Source organism: Simochromis diagramma, unplaced genomic scaffold (assembly GCF_900408965.1).
Source record: "Simochromis diagramma unplaced genomic scaffold, fSimDia1.1 OVJJ01000131.1, whole genome shotgun sequence".
Taxonomy (NCBI): Eukaryota; Metazoa; Chordata; class Actinopteri; order Cichliformes; family Cichlidae; genus Simochromis; species Simochromis diagramma.
In genome coordinates, this window is record NW_024387200.1 from 3,908,355 (window position 1) to 3,930,216 (window position 21,862).

Sequence of the window (21,862 nt, forward strand, 5' to 3'; positions counted from 1 at the left end):
CAATACAAAGCTGTGTAAAATAAACTGGATGTTTGCAAGTGGCCACAGAATATTTCAATATTTATGTTGTTTTCCTTTTCTTTTTTATTAGTATTGTAATATAATAATTCATTTTGTATTTAGCCTTTTTTTTTTTTTTTTTTTTTTTTTTTTTTTTTTTTTTTTTTTTTTCCTTCCCTACACTGAAAAACACTTCGGTATAAAAGATGGCCCAGTATGCCATACTGGGAACAAAGAGTCTGTAACGATGGTGGGCGTGGTTTAAGTTTTGGGTGTTTGTGTTTGATGAGTATGAGAACTTGTGCTTGTGGAATAATGAATTATTTCTGTCAAACTGGAGTGATTTTTTTTTTTTTTTTTTTTTTTTTTTTTTACTGGAAGGCTGATTATCTTGACCTAGTAAAGCGGCGATATTGTGTAACATATCTAGATGAATGAAGCCCTCCTTCAGGGATGAGCACTAGTGCCATACCATCCTTTTTGTTGTTACAGTTTTTTTTGTTTTTTTTGTTTTTTTTTTCTCCCCATTTCAATATCCTGAAGTCACTAACTGACATTTCCTTTATAGATGTACTAATTTGTTTTGCTGCTGAAAATGACAATCTCCCTTGTCATGTTAGGTGCAAAATGATTTCAAAGTAATATTCATTTTTAGTTTTTGATAATTTACACTGCACAGATGTTTCTACAGTGCTTTTGTAAACATTTCTAGTGTATTTCCAAAAAAAATAAAAGTGTAAAGTTTACACTGTCTTATGTCTTTTGTTTAAACTTCTGCCTTGAGTAAGATGAAGCAGTATAGCTATGAGACTCATCTTTGTGTTGATGCAGTTTGGATTTGGCTCAAATATTCAGATTTTAAATTAAGCCTAAATATTGAATTTCTCAAATTTATTGATCAGAATTTAAGACTGAGAACAAAACCTGAATATTGGTTAATTTAACAGTGACAAAAACTCTTTGCTGCTTCTCAGAATCAAAGATTGTACTCATGTACATGCCACTTGTGCTTATTAGCAAAAACATAGTTGTGAACTACTCCTGCAAGCCAGGATGGATCTGTGTTTTTGATTTTAGCGGCAAATTTGAGGCCTCCTGTCTGACAGCTAAAGCCTGGCTGAAACTAGGTTAGGCAACAGGACAATGATCCCAAGCACATCAGCAAATCTATAACAGGATAGCTTAACAAGAAAATCAAGGTATTGCAACGGTCCAGTCAAAGTCCGGACTTCAACCTGATTGAAATGCTGGATTTTTAGCAGAGCTGTGCATAAATGAATGCTCAAACTTCAATGAACTGAAGCAATGCTGTAAAGAAGAGCAAGTCGAAACTCCACCATAATGTTGTGAGAGACAGTCATGCAAAAACATTTAAAGTTATTGCAGATTAAAATAATTTTAGAACATTATAAGGACCAGGTTATTTTTTTTTTCTTATATCCTAATACAGAAAATATTGAACTGAACTTCAAACTGAAGTTACGAGTTAGCCCTCAATCATTGTTTTAAAAAGGAATTTCCACATTTCCCTACCTCTAGAACAAGTTTAGTGTTGCGTGTCTGAATAAACCAGGTTAAAGTCTTGAGATGTCTCCTTATTAATATTTAAGTAGTGGCCTAAAGTTGGAGTTTCATGTTGTTTTACTGTGATAATAGACAAAAACAAAAAAAAAACTGTAATAACTTATGACTTAACTAGTCAATTGTTCTTTTTTCACAAGCAAATGGTTTTATTTAAATAACAAATAAGCCAGTAAGCACTTTATGCTCTCAGTAACTACTTTTAAGCTAAAACACACACACAGACATATTTTTGTGGGTTGTTTATTAATTGGAATTCCGAACTTTTTATTTTCACAAAGCTTATAGTTGGGGCTGGATCAGGTGACCCTGAATCCTTTACCAGTACTGTCTTACTTGTAAACACACGTAAACACACACACACAATAACACAGAGTGCTGCAAAAATAATAGCATATACCAATAATCTTTAATATCAACAGTAGCCTTCCAGCTTTTGATCAGCACCATGGACAACGACTGCAGTCAAAATTCGGAGAAAAGAACACATTCATCATAACCTCACACCATCTTCTTCAACTAGGCGACCACAAGCTTGAAACAAATGTAGCCTTGCTAAATAAAGACAACTGTAATATCTATAAGCATGGATCAAAAGCAAGAAGTCAATTAAACATCCTCACAGACTGACATTTACAACCATTTCCAGAGGACCAGCTTCCACACATAACACACATATGCTAGAATATGAGTAAAGATTTTGAACATATAGGTGGTAACAATGTTTCAATTCTTTACAAAAAGTTAAATACAATGAACAATTATTGACAACACCTTTTCCCCCTACAACTAGCTAATGTGTTCCCAAAACGTTATCTTTTAAAAATTTACCTGCAAATAATGCTTTTTAAATTATTGCTAATGTTTGGTCTGAATCACCATTAAATTCCAAATAATTACATGGCCTGGAGAGTTCACAAAAACATGCAAAAATCATAAATGTGTTGACCTAAAAGGAAGAAAAGGGAAGATTAATTTCAGTTTAACTGGACCTGTGGTTTTTTTTCCAAAGAAAACTTGATCATAAACTGCAGCAATAAACTAAATCCCAGCTGCAAAAACGATCACACAACCTGTTTCCTCTTAAAATGATGTTTTAAACTTTTAATCTCCTAAAAATCTTTTGAAAATCTCCAACTTGGAGCTTTCTACTTTTCTGTTTAGCGTAACTTCGAATTAAATGCAGCAGCACTCATTAAAGAAATATTGTGATATAAATGGCAAACGCTTTAACTAGAATTTAAAAAGAAAAAAAAAGAATTGATGCATAATTGAAATCACCAGGTCCCTGTGCATTTTCCACAAAAGATTTCAGTATGACCTCAAAGTAGCTTCTGAGCCCATAAAATCACCCAGAAACTGTTTACTGATGTCACAGAGGGAGGAAGAGGATTTCTATACATATCTAGGTCATTTCCATCTTGATGAATCGCCCCTTCTGGACACTGAAGCACTTACGTACTTACTTTTAAGGCACTTACACAGAGTAGAAGGACCTACCTGCAGTCTAGACTTGTCACTCAATTAAATAGTTGATGCTTTACCCTTTTCCCATATTTACACAATGTTGTTTAAAGAAGAGATGACAGTGTTAAACAAAATTAGCATATATTTTTAAAACACTTTTAAATGTTCAGTTTTCAACATTTGAACTGAGTCGTACTTGTATCCTTGTCCCAACATGACAGGACAAGAAATTCCTTCATAACTCTGACTAAGTGTTTACTGTACTGCTAGTCCAGATCGGTTTGATAAAGCATATATCTTTCATTCCTGACGGAATAAGGAGCAATGACTCACTTTTTCCAGTACATCCAGTATATTTGGGGAGTTGGGGGTGGGTGGGCCTCCAGAGTCACCGCTCTGACTGTAAAATAGGAACAACTTCACACAAGTTTTCCAAGGACAGAGGATGTTACATGTTTATCCTTCATGTCAACCTGTATCACAGACAAATCTACAAATCCGCGAGGACATGGCATGTGTACACAGCAGCAGCCTTGTGTTGACGGCCTCGGGGCGGCTCCCTCTCCCTGAGCTCTTCTGAGAATTTACATCATATATTTCTGCCTTCAAGGGGATCATTTCAGGGTCCGCAGGGTCAGCGCATTTTCTCTTTCAGCGGGTAAATTAAATGTTAATTATTTACATTTTTAAGACTTGACTGACCTTCAGTAGAGTTGAGATTATCCTCTGGACTCCTGATTAAGTGATGCCGTTGTTTAGCTCCATATACATAAAGCAACTGAGTGTAAAACCTACACTTCTTGTCTCTTTACCAACCCAAAATATAAGAAACCACAGTTTCTTTACTTGTACTCTGATTTTATTCCAAATTATGTACGTTTCTGTGATTCCAAATTACTTTTAAAGTTTCCTTGTTTTGTTTTTGAACAATATAACCTGTAAAAATAGTTCCAATAATTGGCTATAACAAAAACATGCATGTTTTCATTGAACTTCAAAGAAAAGTGATAACAGTTTTCACTATTTCTTAAAAACGTCAATTAAGATAAAGGTTAGCGAGCAGAGCAAAGACACATTTTAAAAAGAAAGTGAACCACGAGAGAACATCAATATAAAAGGAGATACTTTTAAGTGACAGTTTGCACATCTAGAGTTTAAAAAGTTGCTAGTGTACGTTTAATTTTACTTGTGTGGTGTTTTTGTGTTTTTTACTTCATTGAAGAATAAAAAGAATGAAATGTTTAAACACTCCAGAGATTAAACGCCAGTGAGACATCAAGGACAAACCATGAAATGTTCTGTGTAGAAACAGTCTACACTGGCAAAATCTGATGAATACTCCGATTGTGGAATTGGTGAATTGAGTTTTGGTTTTGACTCTAAAATTTCTTTCTGAATTAAAACAAAAGCTGTGAGCCGCTGAATTACAGTTACACTCGGTGTTTTTGATTAAAGTGTTTATTCGGTGACTCATTTCTTGGAAACCCACAAAACTGGGTCTATCTGTTATCTGTTAATCCATTTGGGCAAGTAGACATGGTCAAGACGGCCTCCTGAGTTCAAACTGAGCAGAAAGGGAAGGGAAAGTGATCGGGAATTTTCCTACATGATCATTTAGAAAAAGAGAAAATATCCAATGAGCGACAACTGTCTGGGTGAAAACGCCTTGTTGATGAAGAGAATGGTTTTACTGCTTTGAGTTTATAGGAAGGTAACAGTAACTCAAATGACCAATAGTGACAACCAAAGTATGCAGACGAGCATTTCTGAACACACAGAAGCAGGGGACCACACCTGGTGCCACTACTGATGCTACAATTCACACAGTCTCGCCAAAACTGGACACTGTTTGTGAAAAATCTCAACTTCCGCCGCAACATTCAGACGGTAGGGTCAGAGTTTTTGTGCTGGTGGTGGCGTAATGGTGTGGGGGTTTAGATAGATATATTAGGATTACTTGAAGCTACACCGAAGTGTCCGTTACTAACTATTACTTAAAAGTATAGTCAACCACCTGCAAATCTGTCATGCCGACCTCACCCGTCACTACATGCTCCATCAAACTGTGAGTCTTTCTTTCACATGGTGCATTAGGCCAGAGCTCCAGAAGCTTTTCAACTGTAAGACCACCTGCAGACTGTGAACAATACTCTGGGAAAACTGGGTCTAACTGCTTTCCGCTTTGTCCCATTAGTTAGAGGGTCTCTGTGTTGGGATTGGTGGTGGTACCATTCAGTCTCAGTCTCTGGGGGAGTGGATAATGTTTTAAAATGTTTAAAATTGCGATTATAGGATAACGTCATCACTCACATGTTTTTACAGTGAAAACCAAAGTTAATCAATACTGGGCGTGACCATCCTTTAAAACAGGAGAAGCTTTTGTAGGCTCCTCTGTCCCGGAGAACTTCTACAGTTCTTCATGTGATTGGAGAAAGTGCGGACCGTACAGACCGTAAACAAGCTCCACAACCAGCTGCATGACTTTCAATCACATGTTCAGCATTTGCCACAATCGCTCATGGTGGTCAAGATCATCCCTTAAAACTACACAAGGCATATAAGCGTTAAGTGCTGAACATCTATTTCTCCCATTTTAAGATTTTACTATTCACAGTATGACCCTAATCCAACGCTTCATAGGACTTTTAAAGATGCTTACACATTTAAAAAACAGAAATATATTATTCTAACGCTACGTTTGTTTTCTAATTAACAAAATATATTCCACACATTTTTATTATGAGTTATTTCTATGAAAAATCAGAATCCGAATACTTTATTGATCCCTAGGGGAAATTATGTAAATCGATCACAAAATCATTCTGTGACTCCCACCTCAGCTGATTTCTTTTCTTTCTTTCTTTTGTACAATTTTTCCAGCCCAGAGGTGAAAGCAAACCAGTTTCCCGTTCTTTCATTTTAATGTTTACCCAGAGAACTGCTGCTCATTGGATATTTCCTCTTTTTCGTGATCATTTCCTGTAAACCGTAGTGACGGTTGTGCAGGAAAATCCCAGCAGAAGTCATTTAAATCGCCTTTCTGCCTCACTTTCATGCTCATTTTGAACTTCTCGACGATGATTGCAGTCTTTACCTGAATGTACCGAGTCGAACAGGTGTGTCTAATTACCAGCAACATTGTGCAAAAAAAGGCACAAAACAAAACCAAATTGTCCTCCTCCAGGTAAAACGTGTACACTTTGTTTTGTGAAACTTCAGGCAGCTCTGGACCTGTTTGAAAATCCACCCACTTAAAAGAGCCCTGGCTTTAAGGGCTCAGGGAGATAATGCGAGTGAAACCACAAAAATTCACTGTTTGCTGCTGCAGCTCAACTTCAGGGTGTGTTAGCTTTTAATCCCAAAATTGTTTGCTTTCCCACCTAATGACTCCTACTCTTGTGTTAATCACCTGTCTCTTAAACAGTGACCACTTTTCTTCAGTCCTGAGAAGCCGAGCAGTGCAGGAAAAGCTGTACTCTAGTCTGTTGTGCCCCCTGCTGGTGATTCTGTGAACTCAGTCAATCGTTTAAAAACGATAATATGATTTGACTATTTTTACTTGATGTATGCAAGTAAAAAAAATAAAGTGTATTAAATTATACAAGAACTTTATCTTAGTGGACTAGAGACATGAGATCCATCCTTTTCATTGTGTCCTTTCTATTGGTTCTTAGTAGGATAAGAAGATAAAAGATCTGGAGTGGATTCCATGTGTTGAAGTTTCATTTAGTAGCTTTTCACTGGAATCCTCAGTATGAGGACCAAGTAATGGAGGCCACCATTAGGCTGGAAAAACAAAACTAACCTAACAGGGTAAATGTAAAAATTTGAGGAGTGGCGAAATTAGCAACTTGGTAAAGTCTTAAAAAGAAGGAATAATAACTGAATTCTTTCCATGCTTAAAATCAGCTTCACAACTCAAGAAAACTCTTGTGGAGTTAGGTATGTTATTATAAAATTGACAGTCATCTAAGGAGCCAGTTTTCAAAAAGGTGCAAACCACAAGAACAAGAAGGTCAAATTGGACTTTGCCAGAAAACATCTAGAAGAAACTGCAGAACTCTGGAAAAAAAACAAAAAACAGTGTTTGGACAGAAGAAATCAAAGTTAACTTGTACCTTTATGATGGAAAAAGGAAAGAGGGGGAGGAGAAAAAACAGCCCATGATCCGAAGAAAAGCACGTTGTCTGTTAAACATTGTAGAGGTAATGTTATGGCATGGGCACGTATGGCTGCCAGTGGAACCAGTGGAAACTGGTGTTTACTGATAACGTGACAGCTGATAGGCATACATGGACAATAACCCAAACAATGCAGAAAATCTGATATTCTTCAATGGCAAAGTCAATCACCTGAACTCAACCCAATGAAGCTGTTTTTTTCAGGTATTAAATACAAAACTGAAAGCAGAGAGACCCACAAGCAAACAGCAACTATAGGCCGAGCAGAGAGAAAATAAAGCATTTAGTAATGACCAAGGTTTCTAGAATTGCCATTGATTGCAAGGGAAATTTTGAGTTTTATGTTTGTTCTTAAATAATAAGGATGAGAAATAAATCAATAAAAAACTGCTACCTTAATTAAACAAATTAGAAACTAATTACATACCTTCAACTGCAACAACTGAACATTTTTTCCACATACGTCTTAGGAAAGTAAGACATGACTCACTTTTTTATTTACTGGAAAGGTTTTACATGGTCAACATACTAGAAAAAAAGACAGTAAAATTCACATTCACACGGACTCACTGACTCTTTTAGTTGCAATTGATAATACTCAGAAATGTGGAACAACAGATTAAACTAAAAAATACATCACACCTTGAAGGATCAAGTCCTGCACAATGTTGGATTTACTGTTAAAAAATGATCAATCATTTAAACACTACTACTATTTAGATGCTTAGCTTACCATGAAGATTGAAAACAGCTGTCCTGCTCTGTATGCTCTCTCAGGGCTCAACAGTTATCTTGAAATGCCTCTGGCCACCTGTTCATGCAGTTATTGCAATGCAAAATTAAAATGAGCTTTAATTTTAATGGTAGTGGCGGGATTAAAAACTACATGTTTGCAATCAGCAGTCCAATCTGATGAAAACGGGTTAAAAGCTTTCCTTAAAAAGCTTTCCTTAAAAAGCTTTTTCCTTTCCCGGAAGTTAAGTTTCTGATGCCATATTTGCTGTTGTAGAATTTTCCTGTAATTCAGGATTCATTTCAGGATTCACCCAGGACCATATTTCTTACTTTAATTCTCACTGATGAAATAAATTACTCCCGTCTGCAACAGGCCTAGAAATGTTTATCTTTTACACTGTATAAAAGAAACAAATGTGTTACTGATCTTCAAAAGATATCACCCACACAGATATCATCTTACATCTGCTGAAATATCAAGTCACTTATTTCTAACCCACACTGAGTCACTGCAGTGTTACAGAACAATGTTGTGTATATGTTACACTTACAATGTAAAAATGTTACTTTTGATAAAGTAACATTACACTACTTTGAATTTAACATGTTAGTAGTATTAGTAACTGGTTATTCTGTAAACATGTATGAGTGTGTTTTTAGGGTGAATTTAGGTGATTTTGGTTTCCTTATAGCGAGAGCAGGCGAGCTGTTACTTTCCATTTCCTGTCTTTATGCTCAGCTGAGATAACATAATAAGCATAACTCCCAAATTCTCAGACTACACCTTTAAACTTCAGAAACTGGAGGTAGATATACATCCTATGAGTCAAATGAATAAAATCATGAGTTCTCCATTCTGGACGGGTTGGGGGCTCGTTTGCTGCCCGACAGGAGGAGCAATCCCACCACGCTCACAGAAAATATTATCAGTCCACGCGACATTTCAAGTTCTGCTGCTGCTAAGGCACCAGTAAGTTGCAGATATTTAAAAAAAATTCTCCAGGATTCCTCCTAGATGCAACTCCTTCTGACCTCCTGTATACATCTCAATCAACACTCTCAAAGCAAAAATCACTGACAGTCACCCCAGAGTCTTTCCCACATCTTCATAGTCTCCAATAACCTTATCCCACTGTGGTTACTGCAGCTCCCTTGTTCTTTAATAACTTGTACCGGTACACTTGATCTCCATTCCCTCCATCCTCTTCTTACTCTCCGAGACTCCTTTAGCGAGTCTGTTCTTTCCCAATCAACTGGTAACTGTTCCCTACCATCCAGACCCTGTCTCGTTCTCAGCTGGCACCACCATGAGATAACATCCATCCATATGATGTGTTACCCTATCTTCCTCCTTTTCTTGAAATACCTCTTCACTACATCCAACAAATTCATAAAAAAAAATATGTAGATGATGTGAAAAATTATTTCAATAAGCTACCTCCCAAAAACCTTTGGCAAGCACTTTTTATATATTTAACACATTTCTTCATATATTTGAAGGATTCTTATTTCTGTGCTCCTTCCCATCTTTTACTCAGTTTTAACTGTTAATCATCACACGAGTAGGATCATTACATGTCCACTTTAACACATCTGGAGTGTGAGAATCTTTTTATGTTGACATGAGTCACATTTGAAGCTGTTAAACGTAAATTCAGTGAATATTAAATGCAAAAATCACCCATTTTTGCATTTAATTAAATTGTTATTTTCTATAAGATGCCTTTTGTTTTTCAGTTTTGGACTATTTTAGGAATATAAAGGAGACGTGAGTTGCTCAAGCTGCTGCGTTTTGCCCAGACTTCCTCCGCTTCGAATGAGCATTCGCCGTCAAACACCCTGACCTCTAACCTCCTCCTAATCCCCTGTGATCCAGGCGGCTGTTGCTCAGCATCATCCTGCATCTTTATGTGCGTCATTAAAAGCAGCTTGCGTTGGCTGCAGCTCCCTCTCCTCCCCTCTGCTGGACGCCGAGCTATCTGTTTAACATACTTTTTCATCAAATGTTGGGATCTCCCTCCAGCTTGGTGAGGTCAGAGGCCGTGCCCATGAACATGCTGCGTCCTCGTTCCAGCCGGCTCTTCTTGTCCGTGAGCCGAAAGGCCTCCATGAACTCGTCAATGTCTATGCTGCCGTCATGGTTGCTGTCAATTGTGACGGCCAGGTCGGAGATTGCCTCGTCGGTGATCTCCATTTTCAGGTAGACGCTCAGCAGCTTCCAGGTCTGACGGAAGTCCTGCATGCTGATGAACCCTGAGGTGGAGGAGAAGGAGGAGGAGATTAGAGGTTCAAGAAGGAGTAATAGGCAGAAACTGTTAAAGAAAAGTGTTGCTGTCTGTGTTTGCATGTGATCAGAGAGGCGGGATGGAAAGACTAGTAGATCAGTGGGTTAGTCATCGTTAGGAATCAGGCGACTGTAACCTCCTGCTGCCTGTTTCGCACGCTACAGGTGGATTAACAGAGGCTAAGCTCAGCAGACGTCTCCCACAGACACATCAGAGCCCTGACACACTTTACTCCGTCTCTCAATCATCTATGTAGATTATAAAAGTTAAGTAATTCCTTTTTCCTTTGGCAGCAGTTAAAAATTAAGTTAAACTTAACTAATATATAACAAATAAATCAAGAGAAAAGTGTGCAGATTAAATATGACAAAACAATTATCTCAATAAGGTAAAAATCCAAAGCCACAATACATACAGAGACATTTTAGTTATTTAATGAAGAAAAGTATTTCTTTCATGTCTTTTGAAATTAAATCTGGCACCTGTTATATATTAATATTAGGCACATATTACTATGTAATTAGTAAATTAAGTGTTTTAAGGCAAAAAATGACATTTTTTCACATCTCGGAGTTCACATCACGCAGGACCTGTCATGGTCCTGTCACATCAACACCGTGGTGAAAAAGGCCCGACAGCGTCTCTACCACCTCAGACGCTTGAGAGACTTCCAACTGCCCTCCAAGGTGCTCAGGAACTTTTACTCGTGCACCATAGAGAGCATCCTGGCGGGAAACATCTTAACCTGGTTCGGGAACAGCACCATGCAGGACAGACGAGCTCTACAGAGGGTTGTGCGGTCAGCTGAGCGCACCATCCGTTCCGAGCTCCCTGACCTGCACTCAATCTACAGCAGGCGGTGCTGGACCAAGGCCAGGAAGATCGTGAAGGACCTCAGCCATCCCAACAACAGACTGTTCTCTCTGTTGAGGTCAGGAAAGCGATTCCGCTCCCTGAAGACCAACACAGAGAGACTGAGGAGGAGCTTCTTCCCGCAGGCGATACGGTCTCTCAATCACACCACCACACAGTACTGACCCACACATACAGTTCTTACACACACACTGGACTTTCTGGACTTTGTTTTTGCACAACACTGGTCACTATATTCTTCATTTCCGGTTAATACTTGTACAGCTGCTGTTATTGTGTATATATTTATTTATATTTAGATTTCTTCATACATTCTTATATAGTTCTATATTGTGTATTGTGTATTTTGTTGTACAGTTATTTTATTTTCAACTTTAATTTATATATTTTATCTTATTCTTCCCAGTTAAATTTACCCTTCATTCTAATTTGTGTTGTACAGTTATTTCATTTTTAACCTTAATTTATATTTTATTCCTTCCTAGTTAAATTTACCCTTTTTAATTTTTCTTTTTAATTTTTCATATTTATTTCCTATCTTATTCATAGCCTTTCCTTTTTTTGTTTTCTTTGGGTCACGAGCAGTTGTCCAAGCATTTCACTGCATATCGTACTGTGTATGACTGTGTACGTGACAAATAAAATTTGAATTTGAATTTGAATTTTGAATTTGAATTTAATTGAAGTTATATAATCACTATATTTCTGACTGAGTGCATTTGGTTGCAGCTCAGGAGGTAGAGTAGGTCATCTACTAATCAGAAAGTTGGTGGGTTGATCACTGGCTGCTCCAGTCTTCTTGCCAAATATCCTTGGGCGAGATACAAACCCCAAGTTGCTCATCCATTGGAGTGTGAATGTGTGTGATAGAAAGGACTTAAACATGTATTTTTTCTCTGTGCTGTTACTTGGGAATGATGCAAAACTGAGCGATCTAAGGGTAATATATTCCATTAGCAGATTTGCTTCTGCATCAAACAGCAATAAACAGTGGGTGTTTTACCTGAGTTGTCCGTGTCTACAATCCTGAAGATTGTCTCCAAAGTGGAGCGGTGGCGATACAACGTTTCCAGCAGACTCTGGTCAATATGCTGCAAAGACCAAAAGAAGAAAGTCTCATATTCATAAAACAACACAAATAAAGAACAAAAAGAAACATCTGCAGCATTCTGGTGATATTTTATATGCAGCATCTTTCAGATTGGTCAGAAAAATAATGTTGTTTAAGCAGCAAAACTCTGTTTGAATACAACCTGGCAACTGAAAAGATTTATTCCCACGCAGATGTTAATTTTAGGATTCTGATAAAGATGTTCTTAGTCACCTTTAGGGAGGTTTTCACCTTTTCCCAAAAGGCAAAACAAAAACAAAGGCCAATCCTAGAGTGTTCTGAAAGAGGTCCCTTTACTTAATTGACTTCTGACATTTATTGTCTCAAGTTGGTGTCAAGGGGCGTCTCATTTCCCTATTTTGTCCATCCTCGCCTCCCCTGTTTTCCTGCCTGTGACCTGGAAATCTATCTCACTGTGCCATCTTGAAGCAACTCATTCCTAACTCATTCTACTTGGGTAGACAGGAAGGTTACAAGGAAACCTGTAATCGATGATACACAGGTGTATCCTTTACAAATAATTTAAGTCAACAACACATGACAGCAGCATGACGCCACGGAATACACACCGTGCCAGGAAAAGGACACAAATCAATGTTCCTTTGTATCCATTTAACCAATTTCAAGGGTGGAAGGGCAATTTATCTTTTCTACTTCTCTACAACTCCCTGAATCTCGGTATAAAGATCCCTTTTCTAAAGTTTCTCCATATTACATTATTGCATTTTCATGTAAACATTGCTACATCAGCTAAGACAGAGCCGGTGAGTTCTTACATCTGTTTTGGATCCTGTGATGGCAAGCTCGTTGAACCACTCGTAGTAGTCTATCGTGCCTTCGCTGTTCTTGCAGGTGACCAGCTGAGAGCGAAGCATCCTCCAGGGCAGATCCAGATGCATCACACTCTCCACTGCAGAGGCCCAGTCGTTCAGAGACAGCAGACCTAATAGAGGTGAAAGGTCATACTAATTATAAGAGCGCAAAGCTCTAATCCAAGTTTGATCACTGTCTACCTTGTCTAGATTATATCTAAGAAGTATTTTGCCACACAGTTTGAAAACATTCACACTAAAATATTATACTTTGTTATTTTGTGACACATTAAAGCCCAGAAAATGTAAACAGCAGGCTTTTTCTCTGCATCAGGAAGACTGTGAGAACCAACCAAAAGCTAACTCAGTTCTGTTTTCAAGTTTTTCCAATTCTGTGTGTAAAATAATTAATAAACTACCTTTACTTGTAGGCTGTGTTTCAAAGAGAATCAAATGTTTGCTTATCCAAAAATATGTTGAAAAGTCCAACAACATCCATCCAAGTACCTTTTTTTTCACACTATTTTGTGTTAGGCAAAGCTGTTTGTCTATTGTAAGTGAAATTAAATCCCTGAAACAGAAGTTTCTGTGAAACTCTGAAATCTTCTGAGCTAGACTTTCGCCCAGCCCACACGTTGTTTTCATCCTGCACGGGGATCATTATGTTCCACACAAATACAAAGGTGTGGGCTCATATTTCTTTCCAGCAAGTGAATATCTCTTGAGAACTACATGGAAAAAAAAGAAGGAAAGATCTGCAACAAAAAGTAAAGACTGATTCGATGAGGAATGAATCAGTTTATGAAACTCAAACTACACACACCTTTGTTCTCGCTGTCAAACTTTCTGAAGGCACAGAGGAGGTTAGACTTGTGCGCAAACAGCTGCTCCCGCAGGACTCTGAGAGCTGAGCGCTCGGTTCGCCCAACACTGCAGATGACGAACGGCAAACACAACAGCGTGGCAAACAATGGTTATCAAAGAAAGAGGCAAAAACGGTTTCTCATCAACGTCAGAAACATTTCAGGTGCTTAATTTGTGAATTTTTAAAGTTAATAATGTAGATAAGCTGTGTAGACATGCGGAAACCACTAGTTTCATAAAGCTTCCTTATTGTCTGTTTAAAGGGAGCCTATTGTACTTCCCCTTATTATCTGGCCTGTGTATTCTGTTATAATGGATGCTAGTCATATTAAATGTGGCCAAAGTCTGACATTAGGAAGTTAGTGTATCTCAGGCTTCAGTCTGCTTTAACGGGTCCATAGCAAACAGTGTTTTCTACTCTTGGCTCTGGCACACATCTCTGACTGTGGACAGAGGTCTGAAGGTCTGCTTCAGACTATGGATGAACTGAGGTTCTGCACCAAGGCCCTGCATAATCAATATAAGGATTATTTTGATCAGTGAATTATGCAAAGCTACTCTAGCCTTTTAAGACTAAACCAAGTTTGAATTAAGTGAAGAGATGATCTGATAATGAAGAATTTATCTAATGAAGTGAGTGTTAGTAGTACCTCTGTCTCACAGTGAGCTCTCTCGTCATGCTGCTGGCCTGATATTGAATCAAATAAGGCACAAGGTCAGGGCCCAGCTTCACGTAAGCCCCCCTGTTGCTCCCCACGTCATAGTAATTGGAGGCAGAGAACAGAGTGAGGACCTGGGTGAATGAAAGAAAGGACAAACCTGTCATTGAAGAGGAAGGAAACACTGATGCTGATCAGGGGAGAGGTTTATGGTACATATGATACTTTAGAGTGAGGCTGATTTTGGTTTTAAAGTCCTGAATTTAGACAGCGAGCTGTAGGATTACTGAGCTGACCTTACGGTTGTGGCAGAACTCATAGCCCTCCTGTTTGCACTCATGGGAGCGAATGATGAGCTGCAGATTGTGTCTGTTCAGGAAGTCCTCGGTGACATCAGGGCCCCAGTAGCAGCCTCCACCCCTCACCTCGTTGGGTATGCATCCATCCTGAGTCATCGGGTCACTCCACAGCAGGTCCAGGATCTGGTGGGACAAAGAACTCAAAGTCTTAAAGTTTCTCTACTATATTTAATAACCATTTCTAGCATTGGTGCGTAGTCCAACTTCACTGTCTGCTATTCAGTAAAAGATAAACATTAAATAAGATAAAAAATAAAACAGAAGAGTCAGAAAAAAATCTGTGGAAACACCAGCTGGGGAAAAAGCTAGCCAGTTTTTAAGAGTAGATTGAAGTCAGAGCAGAGAGATTAGTGACGTGGGGGATTACAGCCTCTGAAGTCTTACGCAGGCAACACACAGCACCTCCTGTTAGGTGAGCGTTGATTACTGTCTGTTTGTCTTTCAGGCTATAACTTGAGCAGGAGTGAGGTGAAAGGTCACGACTTCTGACAAATAGTAAGTCAGTATAAAAATATGTGAAGAGTGTGAGTTTGTGATCAGGTTAGACTGGTGGGAATTTATTTCATTGTTTAATATACATGGGAGTAAAACTACTAAAATCTTACTACAATTTGTCACAGTTACATGCTTCACATCATACGAATTGTAATATTAGACAAAGGCAACAAGAGTAAATAGAGTAATATTTATTAAGGAAAAAAAAAAGCTATCCAAACCTACCAACCTAACATGAAAAAGTAGTTGTCCCCTAAATCTAATCTAATCTAACGTCCTCACCAGCATGACCTGCAATCAAGGAAACGAGTCTTTCAGATTGCTGTGGAGGAATTTTGGCCCACTCTTCTTTGCAGAATTTTTGAAATTCTGCCAAATTGGAAAGTTTAAGGCTATGCCAAAGCATTTCAATGTAAGTCCAGACTTTGACGAGGCCACTCTAAAACCTTCATTTTGGCAGTAATGAGGCCTGAGTGTGGCTAGTGAATGTGAAAAATGTGGTTAATCACAGTTACTTCATGATTTAATCAGGGTGGGAGTCTGGTAGATTTGGTTAGCTTTTTCTCTTCCCATCATCATTTTAAAAAATACATATTTTTATTAAATTGGGGGGGGGGGGGGGGGGGTCTGTTTTTTAAAAGAATTTGAAGCATGCACATGTGACAAATACACAAAGAAAGTGGATTTTGTAGTGGATTGTTTTTTTTCCTGTTTCAGCTGTCTCCCGTTAAACATCTGGCTTGTTTACATTTTTCTAGTTTTGGAATAATAAAACTGATTTCGTTCTAACACTGACACAAAAGACTCATTGTTTACTTAGCAGCTTCTAAGAAAACATCTCTGCTCCATACTCGCCTGTTTCCACTCATCCACGGTGTTGTCACTGCTGACAGACTCGGTGGACAAAAACAGAGATTCTTGCTCCGGTTTGTTGATCTGGGCGTTCAGAATTGGCTCTTCCCTCCTGCTGAGCTCCAGCTGGTTCTCCATGTTCACTCTGATCCGATCCGAGAAGTCCTGCAGCGAACGATTTTGGAAGCAATATCGGGTTCCCATGGGTTTGGGATACGTGAAAGAGGCCCGGCGCTGGAAGACCCTGCTGATGGCTGCGGTGTCCACATCTGTGTCCGAGTCGATGGATATTCCCGCCAAGCTGTGGTGTCTCTTCTTCGGAGGTCTCAGAGCCGAGATGTACTGAAGGAAAACAGGAAAACACAGATTACACACATTGCAAGGATAGTGATGAGTAAATAACAGCTTTACTCATCACATGCTGGTTCCTCACAATGTGTCTGTCAACTCTGGCGAGGACGCCGAGGTCCGTGGAGTCAGAGATCCCCCCGTGGAGGACCAGCACCTTCTGGTCGATCACTGTTGCTAATGGCAACCAGCTGAAAATCTTCTGCAGCAGCTTCAGGATCCTCTTCCCGTGCATCTGATGTAAAACACAATCAGCAAAAGTTACTCAGTTAGTGCTTTTTTATTTCTCTCCTTTGTTTTTGCTCTCCTTGCAGACAGAAAGTCAGTTTGCTAAGCGATAACATGTTTGTGAAGAGTTTACAAAGTTATATTAACAAGGAGATGCTTAAAAATAATGAAATTTTCAGTTTTAGTTTACAAAAATTAAACTCCATTTGTTGATAAGATTGAATGAACCCACAGTATCTGTCTAACTTTAGCATCAAATCACAACCTTAATCATCTCAAAGTGCTTTATATATAGAAACCCAACCATCTACCGTTGGTTAATCCACCTGCAACTGGGAACAGTGGGAACAAAGAACCCTTAGATAGAACTAGTTTATTTCTGTGTGTGACTGAGATGCTGCACTGTAACTTAAGACAGCATGCAGTAAGAAAACCTCTGTTTTGTTTTGTATTCCTTCTGTCAGTCTTTGGACCAGCTCAGTCCCCCTGACTCAACAGAGACCAGATGTCACCTTCTTTAATGACCGTAAATCCTCTTAGCAACGTGGAGGAGTGACTGGTCTTATGTACATAAGACACTGGTTTAGATTGAGCTTTCCTGGGAAGGCATGGGTAAAGGTAACCACGTAAGTTTTGATTTGCTGCTGCCTAGAAAAGCAGCGATAAGGAGGTGCAGGTTTGCATGAGATGAACCTACCTTGTACTTATTCAACACCTCCTTGGTGAAGCCGTACCTAAACCATCCAGAGGAGTAAAGAAATAAAAGTTTGAATGACAACAGATGAATTTGTGTATACATACACGTGGTGTATGTTTATTAATTTCACCTGAGGTTGACTATGTGGTCCTCGTGGTTTCCTCTGTTCAGGTAGACATTACTTGGGTAAACGAGCAGGAATGCAAACAAGATGAGGAGGATCTCAATAGAGTCCCTGCCTCTGTCCACAAAGTCTCCATTAAACACATAGGGCTTCTCTAAGGACGGCATGCCGTTCTGTCACGTAAACAAGATCGAAGGAGCGCACAGTTAAAGGGACAAGCCGCAGTTTAAGTGTAAACAAATCAACCACATACAAACAAACCAAACAGTAGATTAAACCACTGATGCAAAAAAAGCTGCAGGTAAACTGAAACTAAAACCACCTGATTAACTGACAAAGAAGTTAATCAAAGAAGCACATCAAATACTCTCTGATTACAGCACCTCAATGCAAAACGTGAAAATCATTAGATTCTCAGGAGTTTAAAATTATATATATTAATCTTTATTCAATTATTTAACTACACAAAAACATTTATTAAGGACATTTTTGGAAAATTATCCTTAAATTATCTTGAACATATGAAGCAGGTTTGAAGATGAAGCAGTGATAGCAATAAAAATGATGAATTTTTATTGATTTTAATAATCGTCATTTGTAAATTCCATTTTTTAAAATGGTATCTAAAGCTCATCAGATGAAAAAAGTCATTATTCTGGGTTCAAAGATGGGATTAATTCAGCACATTCAAAATGTTTAAGTTTTCATACCTTATAGAAAATCAGCAGCAGGTCTTCCAGCTGTCCGTGCAAATCACCTGTAACAACAGGACAGAAGGGGCTGGCTTAAAAATGACTGGAATTTACAGCACACTTAATTTGTATCTATGCTTTAATTTAAATTCTGCAACTTTAATGTTTCACTCTCTTCCACTATGAAACAATGGTTTCTGTTGGCCAGCAGAATTGACCAAAGTCCAGTTTCTTATAATAAAACAAGACTAACATTTTAACGCTTCTTTGATTTTTCATTGTCTTTACTAAATATTTCCAAATTTCATCAGTTCCATGTGCTTTACCACCACTATCAAAGACTATCTTTATCATACCACAAATCGTGATTTCTTTGCTGTGGCAGGTGGAGATACGGTTGATATTTGGCAACATGCGGAGCAGTTTCCACGTCTCCAAGAGGAGCTGAAGGACGTAGCGTGAGTGCAGCTGCTGCTGGGAGAGAAACGTGTTAGCAAGAAGGCCTCCAAAACAGAGAAAGCAAAGTCACAAGCATATAGGAAATAACTAGGACCACTGCAAATAAAGCTTTTTACATTACAATGCAGTCAATTAATGGCACGTGCTGAACTTGGATGTAGAACATTTTCTCCAAAAAGACCTACTTTCTTATTCCTGAAAGCCTCCACCAGACCGACTGCTTCCTCTACCGTCAGAGGAAAGGTGAGATGAGGTCCCGAGTAAATCTCCGGCACCTCGATGTTCTTGTAGCAGAAGTACCTCTCCCACTCTGCGTCCCGGCAGACCTCGTTCTCTCTGAAGATGTGCGAGATCAAATTTCCTGCAAGGTGGAGATGGTTCAAACTCAGAGATTTGATTTACAGAGGAAAAAAACAAAAAACAAACTCAGAATAAATGCAGAAGTATTACGTTCATTGCTCGATGGTGTGAAATTGTCCATGAGGTAGCCAAGGAAATTATAAAGCTGCACAGGAAAGAGACAAAAAGGTTGTAGTTTTTTTGTTAATTGTTTTTTATTAAACACTCAGGTCTCGACTGGTTTGTGGCAGCAGTTTCTCACCTTGATCTGGGCCTGCTCTCCGGAGTATTCGATGGACTGGAAGATGTTCCAGGTGTATCTCCGCCTCATCTCTGTGCGGGCGACGTACTGACGGTACCATCGCTGAATCAGGATGGCAGCTCTTATGGCTGAAACACAGAACACATGTGATCAAGAAAAACCTCACATTTTAATCATTTTTTTTCATATGCTACTATTGACACACACAGTATAAGAGGCGCTGCAACACAAAAATCTGCTGTTTTTAAAACCTTTTTAAAGCAAAGCAGGCAAAATTTCAAAACACTTTTTTATTATTAAACTTGACTACCAATTCTAAGACTGTTTATTTCCTGATGTGCATTCAAGTCACAAGAGAAAGCTTTAAACTGACTTCTCAAGTAGTGCTTGGAGGACAAACCAAGAGGCCAAACAAGGGTATTTATACTATAGCGGTACTATAGTGGATGTGGTGTCATCACCTTTAGATGGGGCTGAATTCAGCGCATTAGATACCCAGAAAATGTCTCTTTCTTAATTAGTTTAACATTGAAAAAGGTTTAATTTTAACACAAATTAGGATCTTTTTCTCCTCTGAAACAAATATTTTTCTTCCTAACTGTAACTAAGTATTGGCACCAAAACCCAACCAAATGTGAGTTAAAGCTGGAGTTATAGGTGTCCGATACCCTGTTCTTCCAATTATCTCAGATCCTTTTTTTTTTGTTTGTTTTTTTTTACCTTGAAATACTCTTAAAGGACTTCAGGAACACTTTTATTTCCATTCAGATTGGAGGAATAAACAGTTTAGCTGGATAACTTGTTCCTAACTTCCCTGAACCAACACTTAGCAATGAATTTCTACAAGTAATCTAAGAGTAAAGTTACTGTTAAATTTTTAAAAAAGGCATAGTGGCAGTTTTATGTCTGTATGATTGACTTTAAAACCATCATCAGAAACAGATACAGGTGTTTACTTTCTCCACTTTTCAATTAAAGCTACATCCTATCTGCAACTTTTAGTAAAAATATTTCCACCTCTATGCTTGACCCAGATACCAGAGGTCTGAGTTTATGTCCAACATCTGCCAAACAGAAACATCAACAAGACAAAAAAGGTCAAGCAGATGTGGCTTACTTGTAACAGCTGCAGGCAGCAGAGAAAAAAGAAACACCAAAGGACAAACACAAAGACAACACGTAAGAGCCAGAATAAGGAAAAACAGGAAAGAGTAAAACTTTTGCAATCAGCGTGATTGGTCATCGACCATGTATGTCAGTGTATGCGTATCACCTTTTCCACTGGATGTGGTGTGTTTGTGGAGATGGTTAGACTTTGTGACGCCACATCCCATGACTGTTCCTGTTCAAAGGACCAATCAATCATCGCATCAGTGCAAAAGGATTCAGAGTACATTCGGGTAATTCATCTGCTAGATTTAATACTTGAGCACATATTTTAAGCATTAAAGAGTTTTAGGCTTTGAAGCCACTACATTGTTGTCAGGCTGAGATAGAAGTTCATTACTCTGCTTCGTGCACGTTTTTTAATAGCTCTGCTTCTTTTTTGAACTCTAAGACACCCCTTCATTGACACTGAGAAATGCTGAGCATGGCTCAGAAGCAGCAGCAGTAGGCAGAGAGCTGGAGGACACTGAACTCGTTCGACTTTGTGGCCTTTTAATCTCATTACCCGCTGGTTGGCCTCAATCCTGCCACACAGTTTTGTCTGAATTCTACGAAGGGTTATGTAAAGCAATCTATGGGAAAAAGGAGGCAGAAATATCTTCACAGCCGGAAACCATTTTGCACAAATCAGCATTGAGAATTTGGAAAAATCTAATAAAACAATGAGCATTGAATTCTGAATGGTTTGGTTTGTTTGATTATTTCATATTGTATCACATTTCAGGAACAAATTAAAGTCTTGTTCTATGCCAAACGTGGATACAAAATTTAGTAATATATGACCATAAGAAAAGAACCAAAACTGTGATGTTTAGCGTCTTTTTTCCCAGTTTGAACCTGCTTTTTAGTTAGCTGCTGTAGAAATCCATCTATACAGACTTACTCAACTATTACATCTTGAAATCTGTTGCTTACTTACGCAGTCACCTTCTTTATCCAGTCACCACTTCCCAGGTTATTTGGCTGTCAGCTATCAGTTCATTTGAGTGTTTAAAAAGCCCTTTGCTGTGTTGCATCCTTCACCAGAATAGCAGCAAGATGTCAGTTAGACCGGTCATGTATGAAGCAACCCCGACCATGCAGCTCTCCTGGAATGTGGCTGAAGCTGCTTTAGTCTTTAGTCCCTTGGTGTGATCACATAATCAAAGCACAAAGCCACAAGTGGATTATCTGATCTAATGACCTGATAGGTCCAAATGGATCTTCATGTAGGGAGATGGAAAGGTTTCAGCAGTAAACATTGGTGGCAAGAGGAGACCAAGTCTGTGTTTA

At 38.6% G+C, this 21,862-nt stretch overlaps 1 protein-coding gene across 1 annotated transcript; it reads right to left on the reverse strand.

Annotated features, from left to right (window-relative positions):
- Positions 1-7,602: 7,602 nt before the first annotated feature.
- On the reverse strand, positions 7,603-21,675 carry LOC120745864 (serine/threonine-protein phosphatase with EF-hands 2). Its single transcript, XM_040051058.1, has 18 exons — positions 21,510-21,675; positions 20,697-20,765; positions 20,541-20,549; positions 19,424-19,551; positions 19,273-19,327; positions 19,008-19,183; positions 18,720-18,834; positions 18,382-18,428; positions 17,678-17,844; positions 17,548-17,584; positions 16,708-16,857; positions 16,278-16,616; positions 14,865-15,050; positions 14,560-14,702; positions 13,869-13,975; positions 13,010-13,176; positions 12,126-12,213; positions 7,603-10,217 (listed from the first exon to the last, which is right to left on the reverse strand). Exons 2-18 carry the CDS (start codon positions 20,755-20,757, stop codon positions 9,964-9,966), a joined length of 2,229 nt encoding a protein of 742 aa, XP_039906992.1. The 5' UTR covers positions 20,758-20,765; positions 21,510-21,675; the 3' UTR covers positions 7,603-9,963.
- Between the last annotated feature and the right edge of the window lie 187 nt (positions 21,676-21,862).

Excerpts from the sequence above, each read along its gene's own strand:
- LOC120745864 (XM_040051058.1), bottom strand. The coding sequence starts at position 20,757 with ATGGGATGTGGCGTCACAAAGTCTAACCATCTCCACAAACACACCACA. Across the intron at positions 19,328-19,423 it reads GAGAGCAGGCCCAGATCAAG|CTTTATAATTTCCTTGGCTA; the intron begins GTGAGAAACTGC and ends TTTCCTGTGCAG. Across the intron at positions 16,617-16,707 it reads CCAGAGTTGACAGACACATT|TACATCTCGGCTCTGAGACC; the intron begins GTGAGGAACCAG and ends GTTTTCCTTCAG.